A 26,138-nucleotide genomic window follows, 5' to 3' on the forward strand; every position below is an offset into this window, starting at 1 on the left:
AATAAATATATTTAAAAATATTTTGAAGACTTGTTCACTGAATTAGGCCACAAGTAAGATGTGGGGAACTCAAAATCCCTGGGCTGGAGAGATGACTTAGCAATTAAGAGCACTGACTGCTCTCCCAGGGGACCTGGTGCCCTCTTCTGGCACCCTTGAGCACCACATGAATGTAGTGCACAGACATATAAGACTCAAGCATATTAAATAAAAATAAAAAGTCCACACGTTGAGAGATGCTGCTTCAGGTAACGGTGACAGCCAAACTGGGGTACCTAGGCTCGAGTCAAGCCAATGCTGTGGAGGACTCATGGATGCAAGGTAAGCCTTTCAGCCAAAGGCTGGGTTGTTCCCAGCCGAGCAGTGTGAGTGGTGGCTTGAGGGGAAGGGGGGAAGAGTTGAAGAATGGAGGAGGAAGTTGACCAAAGTGCTAAACACTTCCATCAGCCTGGATGGGTAAATGAGTACAGGAGAAAAGGGAGAGGGAAAAAAAGAGAGAAATAGAAGCAATTGGGTGCAAAATGAAAATGATATAAGATGCGCACTGGAAGCCAGGTGGTGGCTCACACCTTTAATCCCAGCACTCAGGAGGCAGAGGCAGGCTGATCTCTGAGTTCCAGGCCAGCCAGGAAGAAACCCTGTCTCAAAAAAAAAAAAAAAAAAAAAAAAACAAGAGATGGGAGCAGACAGGAAAGAGGAGGAGGAGACAGAAGTTACAATGGGATACTAGGCAAGCAGAAGAGGATACTGGTTGGGCCCTTCGTCCCAGTCAGAGATCCAGCATTTTCTTCTCAAGACAGGGTTTCTCTGTGTAGCTTTGGCTGCCTGGAACTCGCTCTGTAGACCAGGCTGGCCTCGAACTCACAGAGATCAGATGACTGCCTTTGCTACCCGATTGCTGGGACTAAAGGCACGTGCTGCCACTACTTGGCTTTGCTTGTCTTCTTACCTCACTGTGCCCCTGGGGGCATCAGCCATAGTTTTCAGGCAAGAATTCTAACTGCCAAGAGATTAAATAACTTGCCAAAGGGACTGGACCGACATCCATGGAGTTGCTGGGAGTGGTTAGTGAGGAGACAAGCCAAAAAGCAGGGGCCTCCACAGTAACCAGAACTAAGGTAGCTGATGATATTTAGCAGAAGTCCATGCATTAAAAAACAAAAACCAAACAACAACCACCACAAAACCACCTGGGCTGGTGACCCATGCCTTTAATCTGAGCACTCAGGAGTCAAAGACAGACAGATCTCTACATAGTGAGTCCCAGGCCAGTTAAGGCTACAGTGTATCACTCTGTCTCGCAAAAATAAAGTCAGAAAAGGAAACAGGACCAAGTAGAAAGCTAACAGCTGAAGCTACGGTTTAATGAGGAAAAGTAACCAGAGGCCAAGTGAAGCAGAGTCGGGAGAGAGCACTACGGAGCCTGGAGCCTGGAGCCTGGAGCCTGGAGCCTGGAGCCTGGAGCCTGGAGCCTGGAGCCTGGAGCCTGGAGCCTGGAGCCTGGAGCCTGGAGCCTGGAGCCTGGGAAGGATTGGCTCTGCAAGGATCTCTGTGGAAGAGAACAGTGAGCTGCTACAGCATATCCAAGCAACTATACCCCCGAATCAGTCCAGAGTACAAAGTTCCAGGAACACGTTCTTTTCAGCATACATCGGCCCACAGCCTCCAATCCAATCGAGGACCTTGGGCGCAGGTGTCTGGTAGGTTTATCTGATGTACAAACTATTCTGGCAACAGCTAAGTCTTAAGCTCAGGAAGAGGAGACACTAAGGAGCGGTTGTGTGGGGAAGAGGGAGCAGTGTTCAGATCTAATGTACCATGCCTCGTGTGGGTCTCTTTATGTTGCTGGACGAGGCTTTTTGTTTTCTGTTTTGTGTTTGTTTGTTTGTTTGTTTGTTTGTAGACAGGTTTTCTCTGGCTGTTCTGGAACTCGCTCTGGAGACCTGGCTGACCTCAAATTATTATTATTATTTATTTTTTTATTTTTGTTTTTTTTGAGACAGGGTTTCTCTGTATAGCCCTGGCTGTCCTGGAACTCACTTTGTAGACCAGGCTGGCCTCGAACTCAGAAATCTGCCTGCCTCTGCCTCCCGAGTGCTGGGATTAAAGGCGTGCGCCACCACGCCCGGCTATTTTTTTTTAATGTATGCTATTTTCAGCTTTATTCTGATACAAAAACTTTGAATTTTTTGTTCTCGAGCCACCACGCGTGGAATAATTCTGACAGGCTGCTTTCCGGAGATCGGAACCAGCACCGCGGTTTAAGAGTTTCGGTCTCCAGCTGAGCCTGTCTCCAGCGGGACTGCAGTACTCCAAGTGTCCACTAGGGCGCCTTCCTGGCGTCCCTCCGAATGCCTCTGCAACTTTCCTTTCTGGGTTAAACGCGGGTCTTAATGTGCCTTCCTCAGATGGAAAAACTGAGGAGGCACAGCGTGGGGCAGAGATTCGTAGAAACCAAGAGAAAAGCGTTGACCCTCAGGGGCGACGAGCCAAACTTGAACCATCTTCGCCTTCCAGGCCGGCGTTACACACGGGGCGGGGCCTTGGGAGGAAGTCCCGCCCCACGCACGCCACCCTTCCGCTTTTGGCCCTGCTGCTGGTGTCCGCCGCGTCCTGGTCGCGTGTTGAAAATGGCTGCATCCGGCGACCCTGGCAGTGCTGAAAGTTACCGTTCTCCGCTGGCGGCCCGCTACGCCAGCCGCGAGATGTGTTTCTTGTTCAGCGACAGGTACAAGTTCCAGACGTGGCGGCAGCTGTGGCTGTGGCTGGCGGAGGCCGAACAGGTAACTGGCCGGGCCTCTTGTCCCGAGGGAGGTCACGGCCCGAGCACCTGTTGCCTCGGCAACAGTCCCAGAGCCCTGCACATCCTTTGGAGGACTTCGGTTTGGGCAAGGCTATGTGTGTTTGCGTCCTCCCACAGCGCATTTCAAGTGGAATGCTACTTATACCTTTGCAGGCTCAGGGGGAAAGGCGCTTCCCGCCAAGCTATCCGACATGAGTTTGAGCCGGGTTCAGCATGGTGAGAAAGGCGAAACCTGACTTCTATTAGTTGTCCTTCGACTTCTGTGCGCTCACACATGCACACACACACACACACACACACAGAAAACAAGTAGATTATTCTTTTAAAAAGTACGTTGCAAACTTGATGGTCATTTTTCGCATGAGCACGAGGAGGGCATAACCACCACGAAATGCACCCTTAGGATTGTTATGCCGGGCTGGTTGTTGTAGTTCATGGGCATCACAGCTAGGTCGGCCTGTTGGTTGCTTTCTGCCTTTGGGAAAGCTTATTTGGTGCCTTCAAAATTGTTTCTTGTGTTCTTGCCTTCTTGTCCTCTCGTCCCTCCTCCCTCCCTCCCTTCCTCCTCCCTCCTCCTTCTTTTTCTTCCTCCTCCTCCTCTTCTTCTTCCTCTCTCTCTCTCTCTCTCTCTCTCTCTCTCTGCCTTTCTCTGTCTCTACTACCGTTGCCAGTGTCTCCTTAGCTTGTAAGTGCCCTCAAGCTGAAACTGAAGTGTAAGGTTTATCTGGTCTACAAATTGCTTGACGCATACACAGCTGTGAATATGGATCATCTGTTAGAGCACCAACTTAGTAGCGAGAGGCAGATGTGATACTTAGCATGAAAGGATTATTTTTCTGTGTAGTTCTGTGGCTGCATGTGGATATGGGCTTGTGTGAGTGCAGGCGCCACTGGAGGTCAGATGATGCTGTGGAACTGGGGTTACAGGTGCTTTTGAGCAGCCACGTGAGTGCTGGGAACCAGAGTCAGGTCTCTGCAGGAGCAATGAGGACTCTTATTTGCTGAACCATCTCCCCAGCACATGTGTTAACACCCCCACCCCACCCCCAGCATTTGGGAAGCAGGGGCAGGTGAGTTTCTGTGAGTTTGAGGCCTACCTCCTACCTCATCTATATAGCGTGTTCCAGGCCAGCCAGAACAGCACACTGAGACCTTGGCTCAAACACACACACACACACACACATACACACACACACACACACACAAACCCCACGCATGACTGGTGAAGTTGGGGAAGTGATGAGGAGCTGAAGAGACACTTCAGTGGGTCAGAGCATTGGCTGCTCTTCCAGAGACCTCTTCCTTTCCCAGCAGCCATGGGGCCGCCGCACACAGCCATCTGCAACTTCAGTTCCAGGGGATCTGATGCCTTCTCTGGCACACATGATATTAAAAAAAAAGGAACGACAGATTAGGAGTAATACTTAAGATTCCGGTATGGGAAGTGTGTATTTGTATGGGTGTGTGCGTGGTGGGGGCTCACAGCTGGCTGACAGCTCTGTGGAAGAGGTTCTCTCCTTCCGCCTCTGCAGGAGTTCCGAGAGTGGAGCTCCGTTTTCCAGGCTTCCCTTGCAACTGCTTACAGCAGCTGAGCCAGCTCTCTGGCTGCTAAGTTTCCTTTTGAAGACAGTGTTCGATTTGAAGTCAGGATCTTTCTGCTTCTCCTTCCCAAGTGCTGGGGGTTGTGGCCTGTAGCACTAAGCCTAGCTTTAAGGGTCTGTTACTTTTGGTCACTGTAAGTACATCAGAGTGGGTGCAAAGCCAACATACTTTGTACACGTGCGTGCCATAGCTAAGGACTAAGTAATAAAGAGAACAGAGTTCTCTTCTCTTAACAGTGTCCCTTCCAGAGTTGAATGGGTTTATTAAATGTGGAACAATGTCATACAATGATGTATGTGCTAAACAAAACCAGGCTAGAGAAACAAGAGTTGGCATGGAAGGTTAGAGGAGGCCGTTTGTTTGTTGAGACAGGGTTTCTCTGTATACCCTGGCTGTCCTGGAACTCACTCTGTAGACCAGGCTGGCCTCGAACTCAGAAATCCACCTGCCTCTGCCTCCTGAGTGCTGGGATTAAAGGCGTGCACCACCATGCCTGGCTAGAGGAGGCCTTTCTTGATGACATTTGAGCTCAGAGAGGCAGGGATTAGCCAAATGGTGGTGGTACACACCTTTAGTCCCAACACTCAGAAGGCAGAGGCAGGCCAGTCTCTGAGTTCTAGGTCAGCCTGGTCTACATAGTGAGTTCCAGGACAGCCAGGGCTACATTGAGAAAAACAAAACAAAACCAAGAGTAGTGGAGAGGAGCAGGAGTCAGCAGTCACCATCAGGACTCTGGTGCTTCCTGTTTTGGAGTTTATTTAGAAGATTCCTCCCTGGGCTGGAGAGAGATGGCTTGGTGGTTCAGATGGCTCGGATCACTGGCTATTCTTTTATTTATTTATTTATTTATTTATTTATTGTATGTAAGTACACTAGCTGTCTTCAGACACACCAGAAGAGGGCATCAGATCTCATTACATATGGTTGTGAGCCACCATGTGGTTGCTGGGATTTGAACTCAGGACCTTTGGAAGAGCAGTCAGTGCTCTTAACCACTGAGCCATCTCCCCTATTCTTTTTTTTTTTTTTTTTAAAGATTTATTTATTATATGTAAGTACACTGTAGCTGTCTTCAGACACTCCAGAAGAGGGTGTCAGATCTTGTTACGGATGGTTGTGAGCCACCATGTGGTTGCTGGGATCTGAACTCTGGACCTTCAGAAGAGCAGTCGGGTGCTCTTACCCACTGAGCCATCTCACCAGCCCCAATATTTATTTATTTATTTGTTTGTTTATTTATTATATGTAAGCACACTATAGCTGTCTTCAGACACACCAGAAGAGGGCATCAGATCTCATTGAGAGTGGTTGTGAGCCACCATGTGGTTGCTGGGATTTGAACTTTGGACCTTCGGAAGAGCAGTCGGGTGCTCTTACCCACTGAGCCATCTCACCAGCCCTATCTCCCCTATTCTTCTAGAGGTCCTGAGTTCAATTCCAAGCAACTACATGGTGGCTCAGAACCATCTGATCTGATGCCCTCTTCTGGCATGCAGACATCTACATAAAATAAATGTTAAAAAAGAAAAGAGAAAATTCCTCCATGCTTTTGAACTTATTGCCCCCGATTTTAAGTTTTGTTTTTTTTTTTTTTTTTTGCACTTGCTGGTTTTTTTTTTTTAATTTATTTATTCATTACATGTAAGTACACTGCTGTAGCTGTCTTCAGACACACCAGAAGAGGGCGTCAGATCTCGTTACAGATGGTTGTGAGCCACCATATGGTTGCTGGGATTTGAACTCTGGACCTCCGGAAGAGCAGTCGGGTGCTCTTACCCACTGAGCCATCTCACCAGCCCCCGATTTTAAGTTTTTGACCTTGTTTCACATACTTGACCATGAAGGTCACTGGGTTTTCTTTGCCTGCTCTGCAGACGCTGGGTTTGCCTATCACAGATGAACAAATCCAGGAGATGAAGTCGAACCTGAACAACATTGACTTCCAGATGGCAGCTGAGGAAGAGAAGCGCCTGCGGCACGACGTGATGGCTCACGTGCACACGTTTGGCCACTGCTGTCCGAAAGCTGCGGGCATTATTCATCTGGGCGCCACCTCCTGCTATGTCGGAGACAATACGGTAGGAGCCTGTGCTGTTTGTACTTGGATTTCAGCCTTTATAGTGCATTTGTGTGTTTTAAAATTTCCATACCGGACCAAGGGCTAAAGCTGGGAGATTGAAAAATGCAGACCACCAAGGCACTGCTCATTTCTCCAGTTCTGATTCGCTCCTGTACCAGGGGTTTAATCAGGCCTGTGTCTGCCTCCCTCCTGAGCAGACCAGAGGCCCCATCTAAACAGCCTTCCTGCAGCAGCTCCCCTCTCCAGGTGGCCCAACAGGAATGCCAGACCAGTGTCAAGACACAGCAGCCAAGTTCATTGGTGCTGGGGCCACCACAGTTGGTGTAGCTGGATCAGGGGCTGGCATTGGCACAGTGTTTGGTAGCTTGATTATTGGCGATGCCAGGAACCCGTCTCTCAAGCAGCAGCTCTTCTATGCCATTCTGGGGTTTGCCCTGACTGAGGCTATGGGACTCTCTTGTTTGATGGTTGCCTTCCTCATCCTCTTCGCCATGTGAGGCTCCCTGGGGTCACCCAGCCGTCCCTGCTGCTTTGACTCCATGCCAGTCCTGGTGCTGCAGTGTACTGAGCTTTACCATTAAACAACAACAACAACAACAACGTTTCTCTTAAAAAAAAAAAAAAAATCTATACCTACCAAGGGCCTTTAAAACTACTGTTGGCTTCTGAAAAGAGAGGAATTTTATTTTATTTTTTTTTACTTTTTGAGATGGGGTTTCTCTGTAACAGCCCTGGCTGTCCTGTACTCCAGGCTGACCTTGAACTTACAGAGATCCACCTGCCTCCGCCTCCCAAGCGCTGGGCTTATAGGTGTGCACCAACACCTCCTGGCTTCAGTTATTCTTTTTTTATAAATTATTATTTATTTAATGTGTTTTGGTGCTTTGCAAAAAGGTGTGTGTACATTGTGTGTGCAGTGCATGCTGATGTGAGAAGAAGGTGGGGTCCCCAGGAGCTGGCGTTACAGCTATCATGTAGGTGCTGAGAACCACACCCAGGTTTGCTAGAAGAGCTGCCAGTGAGTGCATTTAACCACTGAGCTGTCTCTATCACCAGCCGCTGTTCCTGAGTTCTTAGAGCACTGGGCCGTCTGGGTCTGACTCCATTTTCCCCATTCCTCATTTACATGAGAAAATGTAAAGAAGAGTATACCCAACAGCCCATGGTTATAGTAACGTCAGGAGCTCTGTAGGTTGGGTGCAGTGGCACATGCCTGTAAACAGCCGGACACTTGAGTAGGAGGGACATTCAGTCCATAGTGCCCAGCCTTAGAAACACTGAGACTGTCTCTCAAAAGCACAGAAGCTGGGAAGAGTGGCTTCCGCACCTGTCACACTGTGCCTGTGAGACCTGAAACCAGAGTCCAAGTCACTTCTTTCAGATGAAGATGGCAGCTACACGTACCCGTGATAACTTATTTTTTGAGACAGGGTCTCACTATGTAGACCAGGCCTTAAACTCACAGAGATCTGCCTGCCTCAGCCTCCTGAGTGCTGGAGTTAAAGGCCTGCGCCCCCACCGCCCAGCTCTGGCTTTTCTTTTTTCGACAGGGTCCCAGGACACTGTTGTGTTGCCTAGACGGGTCTGTAGCTGGAGAGCTCAGGCTGCCTTCCTGCTCAGCCACCTGAGTGATTGAGTACGGGTGTGTGCCACTGCGGTCCGTTTCCTGTGTGTGATTGGTTAGACGTGGGAGAATAATCTCCTTACTTGCAAAATTCTTTAATGACATTTACTTAGTAGGGGGTAGAACGTGTGCACCATGGTATGAGTGTGGAGATCAGAGGACAAGGTGAGGCAGTTAGTTCTCTCCACCATGTAAGTCTTAGAGCTGCAGCTCAGGTTGGCAGGCGTGGCAGCAAACACCTTTACCAGATAAGCCATCTCGCTGGCTCAGAATCTTTCTCTAAAAGTTCCCAGTGATGCCGTGTCTCCATGATTTTGTGGCACAGGGACATGTTTTGGAGTTAGCCCAAATACTTCCCCTTGCCTTCCACGGAGCAGCTTGAAGGCTTGAGGATCCAACTCAGTGGTAGATCTTTGTATGCATGAGGCTCTAGATTTTATCCTCAGGACTGGGGGTAAAAGAAATCGAAGTTTTACGTTTCTTAAACTCTGATGTTCTAGATCATGCCTTCCTGTGCTATCAAGGATAGATGATGGGGCAAGGGTCCTGGAAGTTGGGAGGCAGGGGCTCAGATCTCTGTGAGGACAAAGCCAGCCTGGTCTACATACTAAGTTCCATAACAGCCAGAGATAAATTGCTTATATAAATGTTCAGGGAGAAAATACAATGGATGGATGGATGGATGGATGGATGGATGGATGGATGTTGGATGAGGAAAAGTAGAGACTACTGATGGAATGTGCCATGTAAGAAATGTAAAAGCCCATGGACTTACACAAGTTCTCAGTCAGTGTAGCCACCACACTGTGAACAATAAAGGTATTGTTCCTTATGGATCCCAGTAATCCAGTGTCCTGTCCTCCTGCTCTGTAAGTTGTCCCCGCTCCCTAACAGCCTCTCCTGTAGCTGATTCTAGTCCTTAGCTTGAGCATGCTCTGTGGGCAAGAATGACCTTGAATTCTTGATCCTCCTGCCTCTGCTTCTAAAGTGCTGGTGTTGGAGGTGTTAGCTACCATTCCAAGTTAATGTGGCACTGGGGGTGGAATTCCATGGCCTTACATCTGCTAGGTAAATATACTGCTGACTGAGCCCAGCTCTTGTGCTTTTAAATGGTAATGAGGATTAGGCAGCCTCTTGGCATCCAAGGCTGAGCACATACACAGGACCAGTGAGTGCACCCACTCCAAATGCACGTCTCAAACCTCCCAGGCACCAAAGCACGGGTGTGGGATGCATATGGGACTTGTTCCAGCCTCAGGGTGGAAGCACCCCAAGTCCCCAGAGTATATTCAGTGTACCCAGGCTCTTGGATGGTATATATGTAGGTGAGTGCAGGGAACAGTATAGATGACTCCCTGGAAATCAGTCACAAAGGAAGACAGGCCTCAAAGTTTTAGTCACATAGAGTTACAAAAGAACAAGGTAAATGATAGTAAGAAATTAGGGTCACTGTCGTATTTGGGAGTAGGAGTTAAAGGTGAGATAGGCTGCTTGCTAGCCAGACACCAACTCTAATGGCCAGAAACTATCATTACAATATTGCTGTTTGCCACTGTTCAATGTGGAAACCATTGAATTTTCTTTCTTTTTCAGGACCTGATTATTCTGAGAAATGCATTTGACCTACTTTTGCCAAAGGTAAGATGCTGTCAGGAGCTTCCTACCAGGTTAGGTGTCTGCAGTTTCAGTGAGTCTACACAGTGTTGATATCTAAAGCTTGCCATGTTCTCAAGTCAGGGATCCTGTATATCATCCGTGGAGTTAATTGTCCCTTCTTGGGTTAACACATAAGGTAGGGTAAGTGGGGAAACAGGCAGGAGATCTGAGTTCAAGGCCAGTCTGGGAGACTAAGTGAATGCTTCTTAAAGCGGAGCCTTTTAAATGTAGCAGGTTCAACCAGAAATGTGTTGCCGGGAGTGTGTTGGTAAGGCCATGACTCGGTCCTGTTATTCTGCAGTGATCTTAAAAATAGCATGTGGCATGTTAGAGAGTCGACTCAGTTTTCAAAGGTTGGCTTCTGTGATCCTTGCCAGGGCACGTCGAGATACAAAGGTGGAAAAACGCAAGTGCAGCCCTCCTTGAGCTGAAGATGTAACTCTATGTAGAATTGTGTGAACGTTTAGTTGATGTTACATAAAGAACTCAGTTGAATTCACCCTCTTTCCACCACATGATCTTTCTTGTAGCTTGCTAGAGTGATCTCGAGGCTTGCCGACTTTGCTAAGGATCGTGCTGATCTGCCCACGTTAGGTTTCACACACTTTCAGTAAGTGATGAGACTGCTTTTGGGGAATTGAATTTATATGTGTTTGTGTTGAGGCCAGAATCTTAAAGCATGGCAGATAACTTGGGACACTGCTGAGAAATGGGCCTGATTAGAAACTTTTCTGGGGACTGGGGGCATTGCTCAGCGGGAATGTGATTGCCAGGCATGCTTGTACTCTTTAAATAAGCTGCGTTGAAGCCATGTGTGGAGACTGAGACGTGTCTCCCAGCCGCTTGATGGCCTGAGGTGGGAGGAGAGCCTGAGTCCATGAGTTCTGTTCTGAACTAAACAGCATAACAAGACTGTCTCAATGATGAAAAATACCACTTTTTTTTGTTGTTGTTGTTGGTTTTTCGAGACAGGGTTTCTCTCTGTAGCCATGGCTGTCCTGGAACTCACTTTGTAGACCAGGCTGGCCTCAAACTCAGAAATCCGCCTGTCTCTGCCTCCCGAGTGCTGAGATTAAAGGCGTGGGCCACCTCGCCCGGCTAAAATACCACTTTTTAATAACTACATTTGTGTGCACACACCTGACAGTGCACAGGTAAGGGTCACAGGACAACTCTCTTGTCAGAGTCCGTTCTTTTCCTTCTATGATGTGGTCCCGGGGATTGAACTCGGGTCATCAGGCTAGGCAGGCAATACCTTTACCAATTGAGCTACCTCATTGGCCCAGTAATTAGCTGTTTATATTTATCAAGACCAAAGAAATCACTTACTCTTTTTTTTTAGTGTGTGGGAGTTTGTCTACATGTATGTATTCATATGCACCACTTGCATGTCTGATGCCCAAGGAGACCAGAAAAATTCCCTCTAACTGGAGTTATGGAGAGTTAGGAGCCGCCATTTGGGATGGAGCCAGGCCGGCGCTCCAGTCTCCGCACACTCCTTTTTATTCCTTTCTTAAGAGTCTAGCCCAGGGAAGTGGTCCAAATTCAAGGGAAAGCTTGTGTGTAGGAATCTTGGTTGGGATGTTGTTTATAATAGCACTGAAAATGGTCTAGATGACTGGGCTGGCAAGCATAGTTAAATAAAGTACAGTATGCCCAGAGGGTGGAGTGATAACCAGCCATTAAAATGTTGCTTATAAGAATATGGAAGCATGCTTAGGTTTATGTTATGGGAGAAAGAGAGCCTAAATAACACAGAGACCAAGTGTAGTGATGCACACCTTTAATTCCAGCATCCGGAAGCCAAGGCAGGTGGAATTCTGTGAGTTCAGGTCCAACCTGGTCTATGTAATGGGTTCAAGGATAGTCAAGGATGCACATACCTTTCTTAAAAGAAGAAAAAAATTGCACAAAGATTGCTAGAAAGAGTATCGCCTTGTTAATTTGATTACCCTGGTTAGGTCGTAATAATTAAGTATCCCCTTTCTAGTCTATATATGTTCTGACAAGAGCTCTCCCTTAGAGCTACACTTACAACTCTTTAGTTTCTGTGTTTTTGGTTTTGTTTTGTGTGTGAATTTTCTCACTGTGTAGCTTTGGCTGGCTTGGAATTCTTTTTTTTTTTTTTTTTTTAAGATTTATTTATTTATTATATGTTAGTACACCTTAGCTATCTTCAGACACACCAGAAGAGGGCATCAGATCTCATTACAGGTGGTTGTGAGCCACCATGTAGTTTCTGGGATTTGAACTCAGGACCTTCGGAAGAGCAGTCAGTGCTTTTAACCGCTGAACCATTTCTCCAGCCCCCAGCTTGGAATTCTTGTATGGACCAGACTAGCCTCAAATTTGAAGAAGTCTGCCTGTCTCTGCTTCCCAGAGATGAACTTTGGGGTCAAAGTGTGCACCACCATACCCAGTTCAGCCCTATGGTTTTGATTTTAGGATGTTAAAGCATTTTGGGGGAGCGGGGGTTGAGACAGGGTTTCTCTGTGTAGCCCTGGCTGTCCTGGAACTCACTCTGTAGACCGGGCTGGCCTCGAACTCAGAAATCCGCCTGCCTTTGCCTCCCATTAAAGGCATGCACCACCACGCCTGGCTGTTAAAGCATTTTTATAGTTAATAAATAAATCCTTAAAAGTTGTATCATCTTTGGAATACCAAACTGTTTTTAATATATTTACATAGTGTGATAATTAGCACCTTAATTTCATATATCACCATCAGGAATCACTTTTTACCACCCCTCCCTGCTTCTGACAAACACAAAGCTATTTTTATCTGTAGATTTGTCCAAATGAAGTCACATACAGTTATCTGGCCTTTTATGGACAACATCCTTCCTGTAAAATGTATCAAATATTCATAGTGCAGCATGTGTCTGGAATTCATTTCTTATAGCTGGAAGCATCCCTTTTCATAGATAAGCCTCATTTTGTTTGCCCCTTAGGCAAACATCTGAGCATTTGGGTGGACATTCTACAGCCGTCATGAATAGCACTGCAGTGAACATGCCCACACAGACCACTCTGAGCAGAAGTCAGTCTGCATGGAAGTCTTGTTTAGGGATGTGTGATGTGTGTGTCCTCTATACCGTCACTTGGCTGGATGTTGCCGGCTGCTAGTCTGGCAAGATTCCATTTGCCATCTAGAGTGTATATATAGAGCTTGTACACTGTTGCAGCTTATTCTTTGTGTTTTCTGTTAAGAAACAGACCCTGGTGGGCTGTGCTATCATTACTGCCCCTTGCAGCTATGGGCAATAAGCCTGTTTTCTTCTTGCTTTAAAGAACAAAAAATGGATCGACCCATTAGGCTTCGGTCTAGAAACAGACATTTGCTGTTATGGGTATCTTGGGTGTTTCTCAATATTGTGACTGGTTCATCCTTGGGTTTTTGTTTCTCAAAAGGCCAGTCAGTTCCTTACCCCCAGTCTAGAGACGTCTGCCACGATGTCCATTTAAAACATCAATAGTTGCCAGCCAGGCATGGTGGCGCACACCTTTAATCCCAGCCCTCGGGAGTCACAGGCAGGTGTATCTGAGTTCAAGGACAGCCAGAGCTACACAGAGAAACTGAGTCTTGGAAAACAAACAAACTGTTTTGTTTCTTTTTGTGTGTTTTTTCTTTTCTGTGTCTGCATGTGAAGCATTTGTAAGTCCGTGGGCCACAGCACCTGTGTGGGGGCAGAAGACAAGGGTTGGTGGCTTGGCCTCGGGTGCTTGGGCTGCTGACTTGTCGTGCCAGCCGTGCTGTTTCTGTTTGTTCACTTGGTTGTAAGCTCTGTGGACGGGGAGCTCGCTGATCTGTTTGCTGTTGTATTTTCAGTACCAAGAACACACATCCCACATTTGCAGATGTTTGTGTCATGGGTGCCTAAGCATTTCTTGTCAGCATCTGGAAATATAGCCATCAACAAAACCCAGCCCTTGACTGGGATAACTCTGGGGCTACGGCTAGAACTCAGTAATGGAGTTTGTTTAGGATGTATGAGGTCCTGAGTCTCATCTCAGTATCTCGAAGGAAGAAAGAAGCTCTTTTAAAAGAGACATACTCTTGGGGCTGGAGAGATAGCTCAGCGATTAAGAAAGAGCATTGGCTGCTCTTGCAGACTTTCTAAATTCAATTCCCAGCAAGCAAATGGTGGCTCACAACCATCTGTAATAGAATCTGATGCCCTCTTTTGGTGTGTCTGAAGACACCAACAGTGTAATCAAGTACATAAAATAAATCACTTAAAAAAAAATACTCTCTCAATTTGCATTTGGGCAGAGTGTGCCCTGGCATATGGGTGGAAGTCAGAGGGCAGTTTGCAGGACTCTTGGTTCTCTCATTTCCACCATGTGGGTTATGGAGACCAAACTCAGGTCATCAGACTTGGCAGCAAGCACCTTTGCCCACTGAACCATCTTGCCAGCCCATGATTTGTTTTGTTTAAAGGTAGTGTTTCCCTGAGGAGCCTATGCTGGCCCCTAACCTCTCAGCCTTAGCCTTGAGTGCTGGGATTTACAGCCCAGTGCTACCAAGCTATTGAAAAGCTTTCCGGGAAAGAACTATGCTGGCGGCCTTTATAGTTAGTCTGTGACAGCAGTGATGCCTTTACCCTTCTTGGCTCTGGCTTTTAGCAATTGTTTTGTCTTTCCTACTGGGATGGTGGCTGTCAGATGAGGTAGGCCTCAGCCTCGGACCTCTGTTCTTTGTGCTCCCTTCAGGCCTGCTCAGCTGACCACGGTTGGGAAACGATGCTGCCTTTGGATTCAAGATCTCTGCATGGATCTCCAGAACTTGAAGCGTGTCCGGGATGAGCTGCGCTTCCGAGGAGTAAAGGGCACCACTGGCACGCAGGCCAGCTTCCTGCAGCTCTTCGAGGGGGATCACCAGAAGGTATCCCAAGGGACCAGCAAAATGGACGCTTGAGTTAGTTCCAGGACCCACATGCAAACCATCCTGTAAACTCTCCTGTTTCCTCACTCGTGAGTTGTGTTCTAGCTCAGTTCAGTGGTGCCAACCCACAGACAAGGAAGGCTGCCTCTGACTTGATTGATCCAGACCCTGCAGCATGACCAGTGGAACACACTTAGACTGAGCACTTACATTTCTTGTTTTTTTTGTTTGTTTGTTTGTTTTTTGTTTTTTTTTCTTTTAATTTAATTTAATGTGCATAGGTGTGAGGGAGTCAGACTCCCCTGGAACTGGAGTTGCAGACAGTTGAACTGCCATGTCGGTACTGGGAATTGAACCCAGCTCCTCCAGAATTAGAGCCAGCAAAGGGGTTTTTGTTTGTTTGAGATAGGTTTCTTTGTGTAGCCCTGGCTGTCCTGGAACTTGCTTTGTAGACCAGGCTGACCTCAGACTCAGAGAACCACCTGCCTCTGCTTCTCAAATGCTGGGATTAAAGGCGTTTGAACCAGGCTTTTGAACACCTGTATTTTGGGGTTTGGTGTTTTTGTGTGTGTGTGTGTGTGTGTGTGTGTGTGTGTGTGTGTGTGTGTGTGTGTGTGTGTGTATAACAAAGTCCTGGCTGTCCTGGAACTCACTTTGTATACTAGGCTGACCTTGAACTCACAAAGATACACCTGTCTCTGCCTCCTGAGTGCTAAGATTAAAGGCATGCACCACCATGCCTGGTGAACACCTATATTTCTAACAGGATGTGTCTTGTCTTTCTCAAAGGTGGAGCAGCTGGACAAGATGGTGACAGAAAAGGCAGGGTTTAAAAGGTACATTCCTGGGGGAAATGCTGGGTCCCTGTTAATGACAGGCCTCTAGATTCCACTCTCTCCTCTTCTTCTTCCTCCTCTTCCTCTTCCTTCTCTTCTTTTTGTGTGTGCATATTTGAGTATTTTACTTGAGTGCATGCCTGTGTGCCACATTTGTGTTTTGTGTATGTATGGTGCTTTACCGGTATGCAGCCTGGGTACCACATTGGTGCTTGTGGCTGGTGCCCACAGAAGCCAGAAGAGGGCTTTGGATCCCCTGGAGGTGAAGTTATGGATGGTTGTGAACCACTGTGTATGTGCTAGGAATGGAACCCAGATCCTCTGCGAGTACAGCCACGTACACTTACTGACAAGCTATTTCTCCTGTTCTTTCTCTCTTTAGTTTTTTTTTTTTTTTTAATTTTGTACATATACATATGAGTGTGTCTGTGTGTGGAAGCCAGAAGAGAGTGTCAGGTCCTCTGGAACTGGCATGACAGACAGCTGTGAGCAGCCATGTGGATGCTGGGTATCAAGCCCAGGTCCTCCTCAAGAACAACAAATGAAGACAGGCAGTGGCACTCACCTTTAATCCTAGCTGAAGCAGGCAGCTCTCTGAGTTCCAGGACAGCCATGCTCTTAACAGCTGAGCCATCTCTCCAGCCCCTTGGTTTCCTGAGTGCTTTATGCATATTGCTATTGTGGGTTTGTTTGAGATAAAGTTCCACTTTGTAGTCCAGGAAACTCAGTGTCACCCAGACTGAGCTTGAACGCACCAGAGTCCTTGTGCCTCAGCACCCATTGCTAGAATTGCAGTCCGAGGTCACAGCGCCTGGATATGTTGCTGGCTTTCTTTGTTTCCTGGGATCCCTCAGTGTGCCTGTGTTGAGACCCCAAGGCTCTTCCATGATTCCCCTCCCCCAACCGCACCTCAGGGCACTGCAGGGGGCATGGGCATTTAGGTTCTATTCTTCCTTAGACCAGAGCAGCTTGGGAAACAGGGAAACAGCTTGTTTCAGAAGCTAGTTGCCAGTCAGATCCTCTGAGCTCCTCTTAACGAGTGTTCTAGGATGCCAAGCCATTGTTTAGGATCCATTTTTGGTTAGTTTATAGCACAGTCACTTTTTTATTTTTATTTTTGGAGACAAGGCCTCTATATAGTCCTTCTATTCTGTTACTTTCTGTGTAGACCAGGCTGCCTTAGACAGAGAACTGCTTACCTGTGCCTCCGGAGCACTGAGGTTAGGGCGTGCCCCACCGTGCCCAGCTGACAGTCACATATTTTAGCATTGGTCTCTTTTCTGTTTACGCTAGAGCCTTCATCATCACAGGACAGACGTACACACGGAAAGTGGACATCGAAGTGCTGTCTGTGCTGGCCAGCTTAGGAGCATCGGTGCACAAGGTGAGCGGGACAGCCTGTGTGTGTGCATGCAGGCCGGAGGGTGGAAACGCCAAGGAATCCCCAGACAGACCAGGGCAGCCTCAGGCTCTCAGTGTCTCTCATAGTGAGCCACTATGTGGTTGCTGGGAATTGAACTCAGGACCTCTGGGAGAGCAGTCAGTGCTCTTAACCAGTGAGCCATCACTCCAGCCACTGAAACCCTTTCTTTTATTTTTTTGGTTTTTCGAGACAGGGTTTCTCTGTACAGCCCTGGCTGTCCTAGAATTCACTCTGTAGACCAGGCTGGCCTCGAACTCAGAAATCCGCCTGCCTCTGCCTCCCAAGTGCTGGGATTAAAGGCGTGTGCCACCACTGCCCAGCTGAGACCCTTTTTTAAAGAAAGAAAAAAAGATAATCATATTGTTTTTCCATTACACACACACACACATATATCTGTACACAGTAGGTCTGTCATCCCCCCCCCCCCATTATCTCCCCACTCCCCTCAAGTCAGAATCTTAGCCCAGGCTTGCCTCAAACTTATTCAGCTGCTAAGGTTATAGATACACACAGAGCTTTGTTATACCTTAAGCAGTTTTTGACAGAAACATTTCTGTTGCTGTTCTGTGGTGCTTAGACTCCAGGGTCCTGTGCATTCCAGGCGAGTTTCCCTACAGAGCCAGCTGCTGAGTCTCTGTTGTTTGTATTTGTCATCCCAGGTTTTCAGGAGCAGAGGGAAGCCTGGGTAGAAACTCCAGGAACTCCTAGGTGGGAAGGGCTGGCCTTGAACCTAGCAGTAGCATGGCATAAGAGCTCATTGCCTATGTGAGCCTAGCCTGGTCCAGGCTCCCCGGGTACCAAGTGCTGGGGATGATACCCGCTTTGCCTCCACAGATTTGCACTGACATACGCCTGCTGGCAAACCTGAAGGAGATGGAGGAGCCCTTTGAGAAACAGCAGATTGGTGAGTAGAGGCTCGGGAGCAGCATAACACAGTGCTGCTGGAGAGGTGTGGATGCCTCCATGACTTTTCAGCACCGGCCTAGCAGGTACTTGTGCCCCTGCTATCCCAGATGTCTTTCTGCCTTTGCATCTTGTCCTCTTACGTGGGCAGGCTCCAGTGCGATGCCGTACAAGCGGAACCCCATGCGCTCCGAACGTTGCTGCAGCCTGGCCCGTCACCTGATGGCCCTTACCATGGACCCACTACAGACAGCGTCTGTGCAGTGGTTTGAACGTACTCTGGATGACAGTGCCAACCGGTCAGTGATGGGGACAGTGCACACAGCACGGGGAGGAGGGTAAAGGAAGGAAGCCAAAAGATGTATTTGAAGATGTCTGCTTCCTTACCCTCAAAGAAGCTTGGGCTGGAGCAGTGAACTTGGTTGTTCCTCTAGTATAGTGATTGTTAGAAGAGTCCAGGCAGTCTTCCAAATAAGGATGATGGCTTAGGACTTAGTGAGGAAGTGCTAATGTGTAACTTACTCTGCAGAATGCTTGCCTATAAGCATAAAGCCCAGGGTTCGATCCCCAGTACCGCAAAAAGACCAGACGGGCTACCACATCCCTGTCATTTCAGCTCTCGGGGACAGAGTTAGAGCCAAGAGGATTAGAAGTTCAAGGCCATCCTCAAAGGAAGTCAGTGTTCAGCCTGCCTTAGAGAACCTGTTTCAAAAGAGAGGAAGTTTAGAAACATAAAGGATGATCAAGACAGGCACAAAGACACAGAGGCGGGAGGTCAACAAAGAGCTACCTACTAGGTGGGGAATGGAGCCCTTTTGGCCAAGGCATGAGCACAGGGAGCAGATAGTGTTTGGAGAGTCTCAAGGCCCCCAAAGGAGTCTAGATTTGCTACGAAAACCTGTTTGTTCATGTCTTCCTGTCTATTGTTTTCATAATTTAGGTTATTTTATGTGTATGAGTGTTTTTCCTATCTGTGTACAATGCTTGCTTGGTACCCAGAGAGGTCAGAAGAGGACATTGGATTCCCTGGAGTTAGAGTTGTGGGTGGTTGGAAGCCGGCCATGTGGGTTCTGGGAACCTGAACCCAGGATCTTATAAGAGCAACCATTGGTCTCAACTGCTAAGCCTCTCTCATATTTTAAACGCTCTCTAGATTGTATATCACACCTGGTACTGCAATGCTGGGTGAATGCTCTGTTACTATCACTTAGGGATAGAATGCTGGGTGAACGCTCTGTTACTATCACTTAGGGATAGAATGCTGGGTGAACGCTCTGTTACTATCACTTAGGGATAGAATGCTGGGTGAACGCTCTGTTACTATCACTTAGGGATAGAATGCTGGGTGAACGCTCTGTTACTATCACTTAGGGATAGAATGCTGGGTGAACGCTCTGTTACTATCACTTAGGGATAGAATGCTGGGTGAACGCTCTGTTACTATCACTTAGGGATAGAATGCTGGGTGAACGCTCTGTTACTATCACTTAGGGATAGAATGCTGGGTGAACGCTCTGTTACTATCACTTAGGGATAGAATGCTGGGTGAACGCTCTGTTACTATCACTTAGGGATAGAATGCTGGGTGAACGCTCTGTTACTATCACTTAGGGATAGAATGCTGGGTGAACGCTCTGTTACTATCACTTAGGGATAGAATGCTGGGTGAACGCTCTGTTACTATCACTTAGGGATAGAATGCTGGGTGAACGCTCTGTTACTATCACTTAGGGATAGAATGCTGGGTGAACGCTCTGTTACTATCACTTAGGGATAGAATGCTGGGTGAACGCTCTGTTACTATCACTTAGGGATAGAATGCTGGGTGAACGCTCTGTTACTATCACTTAGGGATAGAAAAGAAACTAACTACTGAAGCAGTTTATTCTCCAGACATACAGATCATGGCTGATTGAAGCCATGGGTGAGTGCTAAGTGCTCAGATGCAGAGGGCTCTGCTAGAGGATGTGACTGATTTAGTTTGCCTGATGAAACCCCTCAGCTTCATTGCAGGGCCACTGAACGAGCCTTTAGCAGCCCAAGCCCACCTGAGCCCGGTGGCCATGCAGGTGGATGTAAGTAAGGTTAGCCAGCTGGCCACCTGCCGAGCTGCTCTACCCACTGTAGGGAGAGCACATTGGTGGTAGTGAGCAAGAGCAGTGAGGGAACGGCTGGCCTCACACTGGAGTCTGAGGTGGAGTGCTGGTTATGACGTCTGCAGCTAGAAGTGGAGGAGGTAAGGGTTGTGAGGGTGTTATGGTGTGTGAAGTCTTGGGACTGAAGGAAACTGCCCGGTAGAGCAGTTGCTTGGGGCATTCCCCAGGTCTCTGGCATTTGATTAACTGAGTGCATTTGTTTTGTAGACGGATCTGTTTGGCTGAAGCGTTTCTCACTGCAGATACTATATTAAACACCCTACAGAACATTTCTGAAGGATTGGTGGTGTACCCCAAAGTAAGAGGCCTCTGGATATGGGAAGGGGAGTGCTGGAGTGAGCGTATTGGGTGCTATGGGCCCAGCCCGGTCAGAGTTCTTCTACCCAGACCTCATCCTAGAGTTCAAGGCATAGCATAGGGAGCCAGATCTGTGGAACTGACAGACAGACGTGCATACAGACTTCGGGAAAAACACTGAATTGTCTTGACTGTGAGCACCGCAGGGAGCCAGGCTGAGAAAGTGGAGGCGGTTGTCTTGTTTTTGTTGGTGTTTTGTAAGTGGGTTTCTTTTCTTTCTTTTTTTGTTTTATTTGTTTGTTTTTCGAGACAAGCTTTCTCTGTGTAGCCCTGGCTGCCCTAGAACTCACCAGGCTGGTCTCAAACTCACTGAGATCCAACTGCCTCTGCCCCCCGAGTGCTGGGATTAAAGGTGTGCAGCACCATACCCGGTCAGTTGCTTTGCTTTAGGTACCTGAACCAGGTGGATTCATCTTCACGATGTAATCGTTGAATCGGGACACTGAAACTAAACAAGTGGAGGGAGGGTATTTGATGTGTACATATTTTGTCTGCATGTATGTATGTATATTATATATGTATAGTGCCCATGAAAAACCAGAAAAAGGTGACCGATCCCTGGGGACTGGAGTTACAGGTGATTGTGAGCAGCCATATCTGTGTTGGGAACCAAACCCAGGTCCTCATAACCACTGAGCCAGCTCAGCAGCCCAAACGTGTAGGGTTAGGGATTGGCCAGGAAGCTGCTTCTGAAAGTTTACTCATGAGAAAGGAAGAGAAGGAGAGACTCTGGATATGTAGGAAAACAAACAGTGCTGATAAAGGACCAAGTTACCCATCTGTGAACAGGGCCACTTCACGGCCCCATGATGCATTTCTGTGACCTGCTCTGGCTTCTTAATGTTGAGACATCTGCCTTGGCCTTTCTAGGTAATTGAACGGCGCATTCGGCAAGAGCTGCCTTTCATGGCCACAGAGAACATCATCATGGCAATGGTGAAAGCCGGGGGCAGCCGACAGGTATGCCAATTTTGAATCTCAATGGTGAACCAAACTGGGATCGTGGCACACATCTTTAATCCCAGCACTCAGGATGCAGAAGCAGGTGGATCTGAGAGTTCAAGGCCAGCCTGGTCTACAGAGAGAGACTCTGTCTCTAAAAAACCTGAATCATAAGGGATGTCCTAAGGTCTGCATCTTCTATTGGAAAGGAAGAGGCAAGAGCCTCCTTCATAAGGTGTTCTGGGGGAGGACCATCTACCCCAGTGTCCCTAAGCTGTGCTCGGAGGGGAGGTCATGGAGGAGGTGCTGTAGAATCGCCTGCACAGCAGGGCAGGTTCTGAGGCGATGTCTGACTGTAAGGTCTACACAGGCAATGATGAGCTGACACTGTCTCCCTCTCCCCAGGACTGCCATGAGAAAATTAGAGTGCTTTCCCAGCAGGCAGCTGCTGTGGTCAAGCAGGAAGGAGGTGACAATGACCTTATAGAGCGCATCCGGGCAGATGCCTACTTCAGCCCCATCCACTCACAGCTGGAGCACTTGCTGGACCCCTCTTCTTTCACTGGCCGAGCACCCCAGCAGGTAATGTCCAGCAGGACGCTCTGAGGAGTCTGTGTCTGTGCTGCTGATGCAGAGCCTGAGCCTCTGGAGTGTGGGAGGCGTGTGGGCGGGGTCACCTGGACAGGCGAGCGAGTATAGTAGAGTCTGGCCGTGGTGGCTCTGGCCTTTAACTCCAGCCCAGATTACATAGTGAGTTCTAAGCCAGCCGAGGTTGCATGCATCCATAGAAAGATCGTCTTAAAACAAACAAAGGAGTAGAGATCCCCCTACCCCAAGGATGCAAGAGTTATGCTTCCCTGTGGTATCCTCAAGATCAGAATGCTTGAAGCATGGCAGCCAGTCAGACATCGGTGGTGCGCTTTCATCCAGCTTTCTGAAATGAAGAGTTACTCATTACTTTTCTCAAAGATCAAAACTGTGCTTTAATTTGCAAGGAACAAAATGTTTAGGCTGCAAGGACTCACACCACAAAAGCCCAAGTTCCTTCTAGCTCCAGCTCCAGAGGATTCAGGGCATTGTTCAGCTCCACTGACAGCCGCACACAGGCACACAGACGTAAGCTTGAGTAAGATAGAGATCATGGGGTCTTCGAGCCAAGGCAGTGGTCAGTACAGGCAAGGTTGAAAAAATTAGTCCCTTGGAGACTGATCAGATGAGCCTAGAGCTGAGAGTGGGGGGATGTACGACTTCAATGTGGGTGTCTGGCAGACTTGAGAGGAACTGAAGAGAAGGTGGCCTGCCTCTGCATGATGGTCTTTATGCATGTGCTGGGTTGACGTGTTTCTTTCTGGGAGACATAGCTAACAGCACACGCTCAGCGGAGGAAGCTTTAGCATGCTAGGTCTTGGTGCTGGGAGTGGTTTGAAGAAGGTATTAACATTCCCTTCCTTCGTCTTGTGTTTGCTCTTCCCTGGCAGGTCCACAGATTCCTGGAAGAGGAAGTGCGCCCCCTGCTAAAGCCCTATGGGAATGAGATGGCGGTGAAAGCAGAGCTGTGTCTGTAGAGTAGGAGAGCTGAGGAGAACCCGGTTACAGTGATTAGAGCTTGCTGATTACAGTGTTAGAGTTACTACTGTGTTCTGCGGCACTCCTTTACACACTCAGGAGGCAGAGGCAGGCAGATCTCTGAGTTCAAGGCCAGCCTGGTCTACAAAACAAGTTCCAGGACAGCCAGAGCTACACAGAGAAACCCTGTCTCAACAAACAAACAAACAGAGGCTGGGGACATGGCACTGACTGCTCTTCCAAAGGTCCTGAGTTCAAATCCCAGCAACCACATGGTGGCTCACAACCATCTGTAATGAGATCTGATGCCCTCTTCTGGTGCATGAAGACAGCTACAGTGTATTCATATACATAAAATAAATGAATCTTTAAAAACAAACAAAAAGAATGTACATTAAGTTCTCTTGCTTGGGGTTCACAACAGATAGCCGTGCTTTCTTGTTTTCTCCAGTCTTTTGTTGTTGAGACAGAGTCTCAATGTGTATCATTGGCTGACCTGGAACACAGAAATCTGCCTCATCTCCCCAGTGGCAGGATTAAAGGTGTGCTCCACCATGCCTGGCTGTTTTATATTTTTTACAGCAACATAATCTTGCAGAATAATGTAGCTCATACTTATTTTCCAGATGCCTTGAGTCTACAATGTTTCCTCACTTACAGTGAGATTGTGTCACCATAAGGAAATGAGTTCAGTTCACCTATCAAACATTGTTATGTGCTCATAACACTTGACAGTAACTTCTGGTCCAAGATCCCCTAACAAACTGTATTAGTAATACAGTCAAATGCCTAGTGTTGTTTACTGAGTCCTATGCAGGTACACTTTGCCACACACTAGGCTAGACTCTTCCTGTAGTCCTTTTCAAGTATTTACTTGATTGTAAAGTAGCAAGAAATTCCTGGATTCATGAGTCACATCATCAGATCCCTTGATTTCAATTCTTTCTGCCCAGGTTAAATAATATTTAACCTGACGTTTGTAGCTAAGGATGGATATTGTTGGGTCCCTCAGGTGCCTATTCCATCTTTTACAGAGGTTGCCTTCTCAGGACAATGCTAACTGGGTAAACTGATTGCATTATGGAACCTCCCAGCCTCTTAGCCTTGTTAAGTAGATAGGTAGCTATTTGGACAAGCTAGTCAAAAGGTGAGTTATGAAAAGACCAAGACCAGCCGGAAGAGGAACATTCGCCTTGCCTTGGGCTGTGTATTTTGGTGTGTTGGTGTGTGTGGAATTGAAGGGCTGGCAAGATGGCTCAACTAGTAAGGGCCTGTTGTGTTGGGGGTGGGGGGAATCCACAAACTTGTTCTCTGACCTCCACCAATAATAGTGAAGTGGTTTAAGTGAGCAAAGCTGTTGTGGTAGCACATAACCGCTAGAAGCTGCCCAAGCCTGCCGTGGTCACTTACACTAGGTGGCCCCAACCTTTGCTCCTAGTCCCCCGTCCCCTTCAGAAAGCCCAACTCTTTGGCCACCCCTGCCCGGCCAGAGCTCTGTAGATCTCTGCAGATGAGAGTCTGGTACACAGACCAACATACACAGTTTCAGGGCAGTCCAGAGACTGCCACAAAACAGACATGAAGATTCTGTTGATCAGATTTTTAGTTGACAAGAACTAGGAGAATTAAGCAACTTGGTAACAACTGAGATTTCATCTGGCAAGGATAAATGTAAACAAACCTTAAACTCCGTAGCAGCCAGGAAACATGGTAGTAGTGTCCTGAAAGGTCACCTGATAATATGCCACATTCAGTATTTGTTCAATCTTGATTGGATCCAAAGAGAAACCTCTGACTTTAAGACTCCAGCATCTTTTGAGGTCTTAGTGTATGTGGACTTCTCCATGCTGGCCTTGAAATGTACCTCAGCCTCCAGGGTGTGGAGGTGACAGGTGTGCTGTTTGGTAGACTGATCCAGCAAGAGTGACCTACAACCCCAACCTCTGTCTAGGAAGGAGCTAAAGACAATGTTGTTGTCAGGAGTGTTTGTCTAAGTCTGTGCTCGTAGGTATCCAGAATCTCAACTTGTCTTAATATCCCAGCACTAAGGAGGCTGAGGCAGGAGGATTGCCGTGGAGATAATTCCCACAGACTACATAGTGTACAGATTGAGATAATCAGTGTTTAAAAAAAAAAAAAAATCTGTCTCAGTGGTACCATGCTGACTTGGCCCTCCTTCAGTAAAGGAATCCTGCAGCAAAGCCAGAGGTGCAGAGCATCTGTCAAATGTCAGTGATTGACACTGGGTGTCTTTTACTTTTTTTTTTTTTTTTTTTTTTTTTGGTATTTCAAGAGAGGGTCACTGTGTGGCCCTGGCTGTCCTGGAACTCACTCTAGACCTGGCCTTGAACTCAGATCCACCTGCCTCTGCCTCCCAAGTGCTGGGATTAAGGGCTTCACACTGGGCATCCTCATCCCTTGCCCACCTTGGTTTTGAGACAGTCTCATTGAGCCCAACACCTGTCCTTTCCACTTAGTAGACTCTCTAGTAGGCCTCCAGGATCTCCTGTCTCTATCTTCCTGTGGTCCTGGCATTCCCAAGTTCACACTTCTGTGCCTGGCTCTTTTGTGGTTGCTGAGGGTCAAACTGCAGATCTTTGTACTTGCATAGTGTGGGGGTCTCTGCAAACACCATGGCCAACAGTGTTGATCCCCATGAGTCAAGAACAAGTCCAGTGTAGCATGACTCAGTAGCTGGTGTTGGTTCAGGCTTCTCGCATCTGACACCAGGCAGTTAACTTAGGCATATTTAAGAACAGCACAATTTAGAAAAAGTTTCTTGGTGATAATTCAGTCCCATGTACACAATAATGTTTAAGGCATAACTACACCAACGCTCTTTGTAAAGTACATGTGAAGTCTTAAGGGTCTGGGCAAGGAGCTGGTGTCTCAATCATACAAATAGTACAAAGGCCACCAGGCTATAAAACATCTCTGGTCCTGTTTGTAAAGTGCACACGACTTCTCCCATATAGAGGGTTCTGTAGATTGACTTTCCGAGGAACAGTGATAAGCAAAGGGTCTGGGGAGGATGACTGAGATAAACATCGAGTCTGAGGGAGCCAGGTGTGACCTGGCCATACCATTGTGCAGCCTATTAGTCACATCTATCCCCAGTCTTCTGGGCAGAAAACAGGTGTCTTAGGGTTTTCTGCTGTGAACAGACACCATGACCAAGGCAACTCATAAGGACAACATTTAATTGGAGCTGGTTTACAGGCTCAGCAGTTGAGTCCATTATCATCAAAGTGGGAGCGTGGCAGCATCCAGGCAGGTATTGTGCAGGAGGAACTGAGAGTTCGACAT

The 26,138-nt window shown here is 47.6% G+C and overlaps 1 protein-coding gene and 1 pseudogene across 1 annotated transcript; both read left to right on the top strand.

Moving 5' to 3' along the window:
* Positions 1-2,572: 2,572 nt before the first annotated feature.
* Adsl (adenylosuccinate lyase) lies at positions 2,573-25,030 on the top strand. Its single transcript, NM_009634.6, has 13 exons — positions 2,573-2,783; positions 6,280-6,483; positions 9,703-9,747; positions 10,296-10,375; positions 14,478-14,649; positions 15,439-15,485; positions 16,779-16,869; positions 17,743-17,812; positions 17,963-18,110; positions 20,175-20,265; positions 21,195-21,284; positions 21,672-21,848; positions 22,745-25,030. The coding sequence occupies exons 1-13, from the start codon at positions 2,631-2,633 to the stop codon at positions 22,829-22,831; spliced, it is 1,455 nt and encodes a 484-aa protein (NP_033764.2). The 5' UTR covers positions 2,573-2,630; the 3' UTR covers positions 22,832-25,030.
* Positions 6,558-7,098, top strand: Gm6612 (predicted gene 6612; annotated as a pseudogene).
* Positions 25,031-26,138: the final 1,108 nt, after the last annotated feature.

This window comes from Mus musculus, chromosome 15 (genome assembly GCF_000001635.26).
Source record: "Mus musculus strain C57BL/6J chromosome 15, GRCm38.p6 C57BL/6J".
Lineage (NCBI taxonomy): Eukaryota > Metazoa > Chordata > Mammalia > Rodentia > Muridae > Mus > Mus musculus.